Source organism: Daktulosphaira vitifoliae, unplaced genomic scaffold (assembly GCF_025091365.1).
Source record: "Daktulosphaira vitifoliae isolate Bord-2020 unplaced genomic scaffold, ASM2509136v1 Scaffold_4, whole genome shotgun sequence".
NCBI classification, from domain to species: Eukaryota; Metazoa; Arthropoda; class Insecta; order Hemiptera; family Phylloxeridae; genus Daktulosphaira; species Daktulosphaira vitifoliae.
Window position 1 is genome coordinate 39,066,855 of NW_026099575.1, and position 12,579 is coordinate 39,079,433.

The window sequence follows — 12,579 nt, forward strand, 5'->3', positions numbered from 1 at the left end:
AAAAAAAAAAACACATCATAGTAAAACCAATACCTTCTCAGCTTCGCATCGAAGCTAAAAGTGAAAAGATTGACGAAATTTACTAATTTAAAAATTGTAATTTTTTTGGAGATTTCCCTCTTTTACGGGGAACGAAGAAAATTTTTTCAATTTTTAAGGGTTATGTCTTCAACTAGATACGATTTGTGATCTTTTGACGTATCGTTGAAAAAAATCGGTCCAGTGAGAGCTGAGAAAAGTGACAACAGACAAAAAAAAACACATCATGGTAAAATTAATACTCTCTCAGCTTCACATCGAAGCTAAAAGGTAGTTCTAGGTTCTCATTCAAGCCATAATTTTTATCATCAATATTGTGAATAGTTATCGTGGACTGAGATACACTGCAATAATCATATAACGGTAAATATTATCAATATTTAATTGTTATCATATTTTGCATTTGAAATATGAAGTATTTTGAATGATTTGTTTCATAATTTTTATTCTTTAATAAATAAGTAATTCATTATTTGTTGACATCTAAGCAAATATTTAAAATATTATGTATAATAAAATTCTAAATTGTATTTCTTATAGTCAGTTATATTCGTATTTTCGATATTATAATGTAAAACAATTTAGTTTATTTTTACGATATAATAAAATTAAAAAGACCAGTACTTTGCCACTCTTAAGTATTTCAGATAATTATACAAATTATAGATTTGCATCTTTTGATAACAATAAATCTGAACAACAAGAAAACATTGAGAAGTTGTTAGATGATGCTACAATTACTGAAGAACAGCATGTAGAGCATGAATCAGGAAACTGGGCGACATCACCATACCCAAAAGGTTTTACTTATAATTTTATTTATATGTATAAATATTAAAAAAGAAACATAAATTTATGTGTAGGATCATATATTCCACACAAAAATCAGTCTCAAGCTCAACATGCATTACGGCCAAAAGTTGATCCAAAAGAAACATCAATTTTATTATTCCCTGGTCAAGGAACACAATTTGTTGGTATGGGAAATAACTTACAGATATTTCCTCAAGTTAAAGATATGTTTGATGCAGCTAGTGAAATCTTGAAGTATAATTTACTAAAAATATGTTTAGAAGGGCCAAAATCTAAATTGGATCAAACAATGTACAGTCAACCAGCTATTTTAGTATGCTCTCTTGGAGCTGTTGAAAAACTCAAAGAAGAACAACCTAGTGCAATTGAAAATTGCATGGCTGCTGCTGGCTATAGTGTTGGTGAACTAGCTGCTCTAACATTTGCTGGTGTCTTTACTTTTGAACAAGGTATAAATAGAATTAAAATTTTTTTTTAGTTATTTTCTTGGTTAAGTTAATGATAAATTGTAAGCCTGAGAATCATAAAAATATATATTTAAATATATTATCATTACACTTGATATTTTTCCATGTCAAAAGAAGAAAGATATGATCCAATACTAAATTATAACAGAAAAAATTATTTACTTTATTATTGTGACAAATCAATACGAAAAAACTCTACAATTAAAGTAGTGTCTAACAACTCAGTACTTTAAAATATATGATTAAAAAAATTAGCATAAAGAAATATAAATAAGAAGATATTTTTTCATTCATAACTTTTTTTCTATAAAAAAACATTATTTAGTGTAATATATCATTACATTCCTTGTATAAATTATTTTGTTTTATTTTTTAATTTTATTAAATCAAATTACCTAAATTTATAATATTTATAAGTCTTTATCACAACTGTTACAATTCACTATTTTAAATCAAATACATATTCAGTATTTAAAAATGGAAAAAATATTAGGAGTATTATTTTATACATTTATATGTAAGTGGAAATAATCATATAACTACTCTGAAATTACTTGATGTTAGAATATTCATATTTAAATTAAATTTGTGAATTCTTCTACTGAAGATCTCTCAGTGTTAATTATTTACTTAACATTTAAATTTCTATTAAGTCATTTTTTTCAAAAGATAGCTATTATTGTGTTAATTAATAATAAATAATAATTAAAAATAAATATAATTTTAGCTATTCAATTGGTTAAAGTACGTGCAGAAGCTATGCATTATGCATCTGAAATTGAACCTGGAGGTATGGCTACAATTTTTTTAAGTCCTGAATCTAAATTGAACTATGCTTTAAAGAAAGCTCGTGAATGGTGTCAAGATAGAGGAATTGAAAAACCTGTTTGTCGAATTTCTAATTATCTCAATCCATATTCTAAAGTAATTGCTGGACATTTAGAAGTAAGTTTCTGCTTACTTAGTTCTGCTGTAATACTATTTTATATTTTAACTAAAATATTTTTTTAGGCTCTTAAATATTTAGAATTTAATTTAAAAGAATTTAATTTAAGAAAAATGCAAAGGCTTAATGTTTCCGGAGCATTTCATACAGAATTAATGAAACCCGCTGTTGAACCTTTTTTAATGGCAATTCGTAAAATGAATATAAATGAGCCAATGATTGCTGTTCATTCAAATATTGATGGGAAACATTATAAAAATAGTAATCACATAGTAAGAAATTTACCAAAACAAATATGTTTACCTGTTAAGTGGGAACAGACCTTACATATCTTATATGAAAGACCTCAGGGATCAAACTTTCCAGATACATTTGAATGTGGTCCTGGCTCTACTCTCCGAAGTTTATTAAAAACAGTTAATTCTAAAGCCCATTCTTTTTGCACTTCAGTCAATATATAATCATTATAATTTTCAGTAATTAAAATTATAAATTAAACTTTTTAAATAAAGAATAAGAGGTTAATTTTTATTGAATTATTAATGTATTTATTTTATTTTATAACTCTACTTATTTTTAACATCCTCTTTAATCAGCTATACTTGTGTTAGAGAAGACAGGAGAAACGACATAGTCCAACTCAACGTAATTGAATCCTGGTACCTATACACAAAGACATAATGCATTCCCGACCTAGTTGAATAGACTGTCTAAATTAAAAAATATATATTTGTATCATTAAAAATATATAATAAAAATTATGTTTTTAAACATAATGTAAGAATGCAAAAATTGTTGACAAAAAATTGCAGTGAAAAATATTAATTGTATCAAAAGTTATAAGTATTTAGTTAGATATGTTCCACTTGTATTTACATTATTAAATAGATTTAACATGTATGTCAAAATACACGGATCAAGTATTCGTTACTAAATAATTTGAAACATATTCTTTTTGACATATACACTTGTAAGTCACTTTATAGTTGTTCATGTTTATCTGTTATTTATAACTATATGGTTATTTTTTTATAATTAATAGTCAATATTAAGATTTACAAAAATAAAAGCTAATAAATATTAAAAATAAAATATTCCTCAGCCATAATGAGGTTACGTCAGGTGTAAAACTCTATCAAATCGTAGAGGCAGAGCAGACCACAAATAGATGAATAGAGTCTATAGTATCAAATATATGTATACGATGATCAAATATTTATTTTCGAATTTATATTTCAAGTCAATTAAAACATTATTTATTTTTCGAAGCATTTTATGTATTATTCAGTATTTTGTTTTTACATTTAGCATATCACTCACTCATGATTAGATTTAGTTATTTACTCTAGGCACTAATTCCAAAAAAAAATTTTTTCGAGCCCTTTGAAATTAAGTCTTTGACATATATTTACTATTATAATATTAGATTAACTAAGATGATAAACACTAAAATTCAACTTAAATATAAAAGTTAATAATTTGGTTTATCTGCTGAAGGGGAAAGGGTGAAAAACTCGTTGAAAAAATGCCCTACATTTCAATTTTAGAAAATAGCAACCCTATAAAGATTTATTATGATTAATGAATCAGGAAAAAGGCCAACAAAAACAAAATAGATAATTTATTTTGAAAATTATATCTATTTATAGTCAAATTCTATAATATATAAATACACTAACTTAGTATAGTTATCATATTATTTACAACATAACATATACACTATAAAATTCAGTTAAAATATTGAATTTTAAATAAACAATAAAAAAAATTAATACAAATCAGTCCTTTAACTTCTGTAATAAAACTATAAAAATTATTTGGCTACATATAATTCATCAATATTCTGATGGTAACTTGATATTTTCTTTCTTAAGCCAAAGCTTTGAAAAGTTTAAAAACAAATTAAATAATTCAATTCTTATATTTAACTTAGTATAAATTCACTCACTTTTTTAATTTTTAAATAAATGATTAGTAAGTCAATAATTATTATAAAAAATATAGATAACTGTATATGCAAAATAGTATAATCCCATAACAGTAAATTTAATCACATATAATTGATAGCTGTATTTTTTACTTCCCTACTCCATCTTCGGTCATAAGTATGATCTAAATGTGAATTACTTCGAGTCACTGGTGAATTTTCAACACTGTAAAAAGATGATGTACGATCTAATGATGAAGGACTGATACTATATGCTGTACCAGGAGGTGCTGAATGTTTTCCTCGTTTAATAGAATGAGTATAATCTCTAGTACCTCGACGTCTCAGCGTAAAATCTCGTTCACCTGTAACTTGATACTGTTTTTTCCATTGCACCCAACAATGTCTGTAAATTGGATCTACAGGTCCCCAGTTTCTAGATGGTTTAATAGTGCTCAAAAATTTCTAAAAGAAAATTTTTTTTTATTTTATGTTTGAAGCGTTTATTAAAAATTAATTACTTGAGAAAAGTTGTAATCCACTTGAGCAGAGATTTGCCATACTGCCATTCCAAGAATTAATGACCATGTGAACAAGTATATAAGCCAACCAATTACGTACAACCACATAGAATCATGTGTAGAATGTTCAGATTCTGAAAGAGGCATTACAAACAAACTCCAAAACTCAAGAACCTGTAATGGTAGTACAAGCCAATTATTTATTATTTTTAATAATTTTACTTGTGGTACATACTGTAAACAATACAGGAGTACCCAGCCATAAGGATTTCCAAAGAAAACAAAGTTTATATCCCAGTACAAATTCAAAATCGTTAGATAGAGATTTTAATCCATAAATCCAAACAAATCCTATCAGTTCTAGTACTGTAGATGTTAATATCATACGAGGAATAATGTACTCGTCTAAAAGATGAATTGATTGGAGATTTTCCTAAAATATAATCACGTCTCAACAGAAATCATTTTAAAAATAGTATTTAATTTTACTTACAGGCAATAAGCACAAAACGCTCACAAGAAAACCAATGAAACAAACCGTACTAGTTAATATCCACCACTTCCATTTTTCCTTAGTTTCCACTGACAATCCTACTACTACAGTATATATAGCCGCAATCTAATGTGTACATTATAATAGATAATTAAATTATAATTACATAAGTAAATTAAAATTACAATTATAATATTTTTACTCGATTGATTGTGTATGGACTTACCAAACTGAGGAATCCTGATAAAAATACTAAAACATAAACAAGAGTGGCCCATAAATTTGATAATATACCTTTTGCAGTAATTTCGTACACGAATGTCAAAAACCACAATTCAGATAAAGCTGCATTAGGCAAGAAAACTATACCAGCTTTTTGCATGTCATACATCCACATTGTCAATACTGAAATTCCACACACGCCCACAGTTACGCTAACTATTGTAAAAAGTACAGAAGTCCTATATAAAAAACAAATTTAAATATTCAATCAATAAAATCTTAATCGCAAAAAATATTACCAAAAAGGATTAGACTTCGAATACAAGCGACCAGCACACGTGGTAATATTTCCAAATCCCAAATGTGTAGTAATCAAAAACTGCACCACAGCGTGGTACCATATCTTAAAAAAAAATATTTAAATAATTTTAACGTTCATGAGGACTATAATGTGAATCTAAATTCCGTTGATATCTTTATTTAATATCTGAGATTATTTAAATAATATTATAATAACTCATAAACAGAGAAATATTATAATAACTCATAAACTCTATCATTAGTTGAAGACAAGATAAATAAAGCAACTAAAACTATAGACAGTGTGAAAGTAATAATTTTTTAAAATTTTAAGTGTTAGGGAAAATTAGAAAAACTTACGTCTAAAGTCAACAAATTTTCCCAATGAATTTCCAACAATATTTCTAAACCTCGTCGATCTGCGTTAAGACCTTTAGTTAACAAAACAGTTAATGACATAAAAGTGACAGGAACCATAACTAATGACGTTGTTCTATACGACTTGCTATTTTTTATTAAACTGTAACGTAAAAAAAAAATTATTAAAAAATAATTTTTCAAACTAATATTATTTGGAAAAGCGTATTTTTTCTATTAGAGTTAAGAAATTTCATATGAATATTATTATTAATTTAAAAAATTAATGTAGATAACATAACATAATGCCAATTTTTTTAATCCATAAAGTAAATTTCAATTTTACATAGTTGTACTAGTTTTTATTAAATAACTTTAATTTAAGTGGCGTATATTAGACTATTTACTAGAACTTCTATATTTATGAATAGAAATAAAATCTATTTAGTTATAAATGTGCCTGAATATAAATACTTATACAATATAATTTTTAATTTTGTAAATTGATTTATATATACCAAAGAAATTAAAAAAAAGAACTAAAAGATTAATTGAAAAATATTCCAATGACAATTAAAAATTACGTAAGCATTCGATCTCAGATTTTAAGATATCCAGTTTGACATAATTTAGCACAAAGTCAGAATTACTTGAATCAAAGGATTTCGAAAACCTAAATACCGTTTGTAGCAACTACCAAAAGGAAGCACCAAGTATAAAGATAATTAATTAATTATTGCAGTGTGTCATAATCTCTATTCACATTAATTGACAATTATATATAGTATAAGCAGTAACAGATAAATAAAAACTATTGATTGAATATTTATAATATACAGTTTATTACTTAATTCTATTTTATGCAATGATATATTAAATATGTTTTTATTTCTAACATAATAAAAAGTTGGTCTTACTTTTTTTCTTGTATTAACTTTGAAATAGTTTTATATTAAATCAATAGACATTTTTATATAGTCATAAAAATTGGTATATAACTTGGAAAAAGTGTTTCAGCTCTTATTTTAACCATGTTTTAAGAAGTAGAGGCGCATTTTAGACCAATTCGGTTACATTGATTTAGCTTCATATTTCATTTAGGAATTTAAAATTAATTGAAGATTAACTAACTTTAATAGTATGCGTATAACATATTGTACTATATAAATTAATATCTTATGAAATATTTATTTGCAATAACATAATTTAGATACATTTCAAATAAAATTATTTGACATTAATTTCACCTGAACTTACAATTTTTATCCCTAGGAAAAAAATACCTTAATGAAACGAAGATCCATATGATTAATACAAATAAGATATCCATCGAGATCCATCGCCAATTCATATGTAGTGGCAAAAGAAATGTTTGTTGTAAGCAATCTTCACCTTTATTCGAATTTGTACCTTGCTGCGTTTAAAACATCATGATTAATTCCTAGTTACGCAGATTAGAAAAATACTTTTATTTACTTACATAAAAATGTATAGAATTACTGCATTCAGGAAATGGTATGCTTCCAATGACACTTCGTGTTCCGTAAAAGAAAGATAAGGCCATAATAATCGGATAGTAAGCAGCCAACAACATAGAAGCCAGTAATTTTACATACCCCACACCTAGAGCAAGATCAATAATTTTTACTTTGACTAATACTTCTATTAAATTATTTCATAATATCTAGTATAAAAATTGAGTTTTCACACTTCTATGATGAGATATAAAAATTCATTAAGACTTAAATCTGACCTTTTAATAATGGTACCGCTCGCCATAATTTAGTGGTACCTTGTTGACAGAATTGACCAAGCGTAATTTCTAAGAACAGGAGAGGAACGCCAAAAAAAAAGGCTACTATCAAATACGACACCAAAAATGTTCCTAAAACAAATATAAAATATGTATATTAATATAGAATATTTAAAAATTGTATTTATATTTTATTTTTTAAATACACTGTGACTTTTATAACACTAGCCACTCGATTTCTCTTAGTNTTATAACACTAGCCACTCGATTTCTCTTAGTCATAATAATGCCAAGAAAATTATTTTTGGTAATTATAGTTTCATATACTTTTTGATTTATCAAATATTAATTATTTTTTTTAATTTCATCCTTATACCATGTACGGTTTTCAACATTATTTTAGTTTCGATGCGAAGAAGAGAAGTTATTACTTTTACTATGATATGTTTTTTTTATGTCTGTTGCCTCTTTTTCTCAGCTCTCACCAAGTAGATTTCTTTCATCAATACGACAAAAGATCACAATCGTATCTACTTAAAGATATTGACCTTGAAAATTGAAAAAAAATTCACTCATTCCCTATAAATACCCCAAAGTATTAACTCTTTCAAAAATGAACAAATAAAAATAATTTATATTATATAGAAATCTTAGATATTTTTCTTTTATTTGATATAATTTTTTGAACACATGACCTTTTACCTACATACAGAAGAGGAATCAAATAGCAAATTATCCACAAAAGTTCATTTTTTCAACTTTTTAAAAATTTCCACAAATACTGCGTCCTTTAAACATATGTTAAATCAAAGCTAATGTTACGCACTATATATTAGAAAAAAATTTTGTCCCAACGACTTGTCTTCTATGTGCAAATAGCCGAATTTATTAAATATTTGATAAATAAATTTAAATGTATTAAATGTTTATTCATATATCATACTTATACATCATAAAACTCATAATCAGGATATAAATAAGGAAATAATTAACTTTTAAAATACCGATTTATATTTTTTCCCTTACACCATGATAAGATAAGAGAGTAATGTCTACAGTAAGCTCACAAATAAAGTAACAGCAATAGATTTCTAAAACGTTACGCTTTACAAAATTTTGAAAACCCCTCAATTTTGGACGTTTAGAATAATTTATCAAATATACGTTCTATATATTTTTGTATTATTAACTAATAAGCCTTGTAGGTTACGTTATTTGTGATACTACAAATGTTTGTAGTAGTATAATACAATGTTATCGAATTGTGATTGAGAAAGAAAGGGCCAATTAGCTATACGATTATATTTTCTTCTGGAGTATTTTGAAGGGATTTTTGAGCTAAAATTTGATGTAAACGATTACTCTTAGATATTAATATATTAAAATTATATAATTTGTTTTGCTATATTTGTATAATTATTTTTAATAAAATTAGATATGAATATTTTTCATGGTAGTAAATTAATGCAGTAAAAAAAAACTTGGGGTCCTAAATTAAACTTTTAAAATACCGATTTATATTTTTTCCCCTACACGAAAGTAAGATAAGAGAGTAATGTTCACAGTAAGCTCACAAATAAAGTAACTGCAATAGAATTCTAAAACGTTATAATTCTTCAATACGTCATTTAGATTAGGTATTTATTTTAGCTTCGACGGGAAGCTGAGAAGGTATTGATTTTATTATGATAAGCTATTATGTGTGTATGTGATACTATTTATTCTCAGCTCTCGCTGGACCAATTTTAATGATCAATATGTCAAATGAACCGATTTTAATCTAGTTAAACTTCTATTCATCAAATATTGGAAAAAGTAACTTAATTTTAAGAACTACTTATCATTTCTGAGTAGCTCTTGATGTTTTAATAGATGCTATAATAGAAATATAGAGAACAATATTCCATGTAGTTATATCTTATAGTTTTTAACTAATTAGTAATTATAACAAAAATTAGTGGTGATATAAAAATATCTTATTGTACATTTCAAATCAACGCAAAAAATTGATCATTAAAAGTTTATATTTAATTTATGAAAATTCCTTCGACACCATTTATTCAAAATTAACAAAAAAATTTTTTCTGAAAAGTTTCAGATCAGGCCTTTTAATTTTTATACACGTTTGCCATAAAAGTAATAACTACATTATAATTTTTTATAAATTCCCCGTAAAAATTATGACGATACTAAATTATTAAATAACAATGTCATACTTTATTTAATTGCTACAATAAATATTTATTCATAAATTATACTTTTAAATATAAAAACTACTAATCAGGATATAATTAAGGAAATAAGAGTTGAAGTTATTTTTTAAATAATCCACCAATATCTTAAAATTAAACATTATCTACATTTATATTTTCATCAAAGCTTCTCTTATGATTGTGATTTTAATCACAATCAGATATCATTTATACTTGTCCCAACTATGCTACGACCACACTGTGCCGCGACCGGGCTATTCTACTGAAGTTTTTTTTTAATTAATTATGAATTTCTCGGGCACACTCCTCTTCTGATTGAAATAATAATGTTCATAACGTCTAAAATACTGATTCATCGAACTGTCACTTTCTTAGTTGGTACATTTTCTAACATTTAAACTTATAATGTATACATAGATAAATAGAAATACAAATGTAATTAATAGAAGAAAAAAAAATTATTATTTTAAGAGAAAATAAATGGTTAGTGTTAAAAGAATCACTCTGTAGTGGCATCATTTAACACAAATGCGTCCATCGATTCCCCTTCTTACGTTAAGTCATGTACTTACCACCGCCATACAGAAAAACCATTCGTGGAAGTCTTATAATATTAGCCAAACTGACAGCCAACGAAATAGTCATAAGGAACGTGCTAAAACTTTGTAGACATTTCGATTTACAGCAATATATCTAAAACAGATAAATAAAATATTTAATAAGTGCTTTATATTTACTTAATTTTACCACTATATATATATATATATTTTTTTTTTTAACAATTAATTTTACTTGAAAATCATATTAAGATAAAATTTTCATTATCAATTAGTTCAAATAATGAAAAACAAATAATTTAAAATGTACCGAATTTCTTGTTGTTCATCCCACTGTCACCCAAGAACAAGAGGAGCGTCGTGATATAAAATTTGAACTAAAGTGTATACCAACTTAGGTTTAATAAGTCATTTAATATGGCAATCGGATATAAGATTAAGGTGGTTTTATAAATTTTAAACAACTTTTTATGTATTAAACTTTATTATTAGCAAACTCATATACCTTGGTAAACAATGAAGTGAGTTAATCTGATGATAAAACATTAAACAGAATAAGAATAAAAATACCATCTTGTTGAACTCCGCTATAATTTTTGCAATTTTTATGATTGCTAGGCCAAAGAACATTTGAAAATAACGTTTAGTCAAATAAGATTTTGTTAAAAAATATATTTTTATTTTTACAAAAGATAGATTGGTTAATACCAATTGGGTTCTTATACCCTGGGAAATTTATAAAAGCAGTTGTTTTCCGTTATCATGTTCCCAGTGCAAAAACATGGTGTTTTTTGCCACCGTAAAAGCACAAGTTAAACGATATAATAAAGGATAAAAAACACATATAAGGATAACGATTTTTTTTATCATTTTTCTTTTAGGTACACGTTTTTCTTAATTCATCAACTATGTATTATTTTTTATCTTCATACCGTATACTTTCTAAGAGTGTTTATTTTTGATTAAAAAAAGTCATGTATAATAATTTATACAGCTCACTAAATGTTATTCACTTATAGAAATTCATTATTATTAAGAACCATGAGAACATCCTTGTATTTCCATGTTAGAAATTCTAAATGTAACGTATAATTTAATAAATATTTTAAATGAATATTGTAAATATCCTACAATTTTTGATCGTCCTTGTACTTTTATCAATTTACAGGCAACAACAATATTTATAAAATAGGAAGATTGTTAAGTAAAAGTAAAATAATCAATGATCAAATGAAAAATGTATAAAATTATTTATATCAAGTATTTTTATAAAGATATTAACACTATACATAATTATATAGGACTACTAATTCTCGAGCTAAAATAGGTTTAATGAACAAAATACAATTATAAATATGCGTGTGATCTTGTTCATAATAATCTCACGTTTTCCTACCAAAAATATCTATGAAATGAGAACACATAAGATTTAGTTTTCTCTTCGTAAAACATTTCTATAAAATATTAACATTTTTAATAAATTAATAAGGAAAAAATTATTAGCCTAAGAACTTATAAATATATGGAAAGATTAAGTTGTTTAGTTTATTAACTCAATAAAAATATTAATTTTATTTAACAAAGTCTTTGTAATTATAACTGCTTTAGTACACCATTAAAGTTAATAACAATACCTACTATTTAATAATATGTAGGTATTGTTTATTTTATTAATGAATAATGTATAAAGACACGTACAAATTTATTATACATACACAAGTGATTAATTGTAAATAGAGATTAATAAAAATTTTTATCAGACTTGTCAACAGGCTTGATGTCCCATATTAAATGTATATATCATTCTTTTTATAGTTAAAAAAAAAATTTTTAAATCTTAAAACTTGAAAAATTAACACGTATTATGATTAAATCAAATTTTAATACATAATAGCAACATTACTATTTTATGAGATGGCCAATTATCTTAAGATAAATTTTCAAAAATACTATTACAATTTCGTATGTAAA

General features: G+C 25.2%; 2 protein-coding genes across 4 annotated transcripts in view; one reads left to right on the top strand and one right to left on the bottom strand.

Moving 5' to 3' along the window:
* Positions 1-453: 453 nt before the first annotated feature.
* Positions 454-2,801, top strand: LOC126903898 (probable malonyl-CoA-acyl carrier protein transacylase, mitochondrial). 2 transcript variants are annotated; one of them, XM_050682469.1, is made up of 5 exons: positions 454-839; positions 903-1,016; positions 1,113-1,301; positions 2,047-2,264; positions 2,331-2,801. In XM_050682469.1, exons 1-5 carry the CDS (start codon positions 545-547, stop codon positions 2,724-2,726), a joined length of 1,212 nt encoding a protein of 403 aa, XP_050538426.1. In that variant the 5' UTR covers positions 454-544; the 3' UTR covers positions 2,727-2,801. The 2 variants fall into 2 exon arrangements, with proteins under 2 accessions (XP_050538426.1, XP_050538425.1); XM_050682468.1 differs by having other exon boundaries at positions 456-839; positions 903-1,301.
* Positions 2,802-4,029: 1,228 nt separating this feature from the next.
* Positions 4,030-12,579, bottom strand: part of LOC126903892 (sodium-dependent nutrient amino acid transporter 1) — a 34,444-nt gene continuing 25,894 nt past the window's right edge. For both annotated transcript variants that reach the window (XM_050682448.1, XM_050682447.1), the window contains exons 3-13: positions 10,624-10,744; positions 7,839-7,970; positions 7,566-7,708; positions 7,369-7,499; positions 6,089-6,248; positions 5,728-5,831; positions 5,433-5,667; positions 5,207-5,332; positions 4,949-5,146; positions 4,714-4,887; positions 4,030-4,657 (exon numbers count right to left, since the gene is read on the bottom strand). In XM_050682448.1, coding sequence (XP_050538405.1) covers positions 4,316-4,657; positions 4,714-4,887; positions 4,949-5,146; positions 5,207-5,332; positions 5,433-5,667; positions 5,728-5,831; positions 6,089-6,248; positions 7,369-7,499; positions 7,566-7,708; positions 7,839-7,970; positions 10,624-10,744 — 1,866 coding nt within the window. In that variant the 3' untranslated portion in view covers positions 4,030-4,315. The remainder of the gene's footprint in view (positions 4,658-4,713; positions 4,888-4,948; positions 5,147-5,206; positions 5,333-5,432; positions 5,668-5,727; positions 5,832-6,088; positions 6,249-7,368; positions 7,500-7,565; positions 7,709-7,838; positions 7,971-10,623; positions 10,745-12,579) is intronic.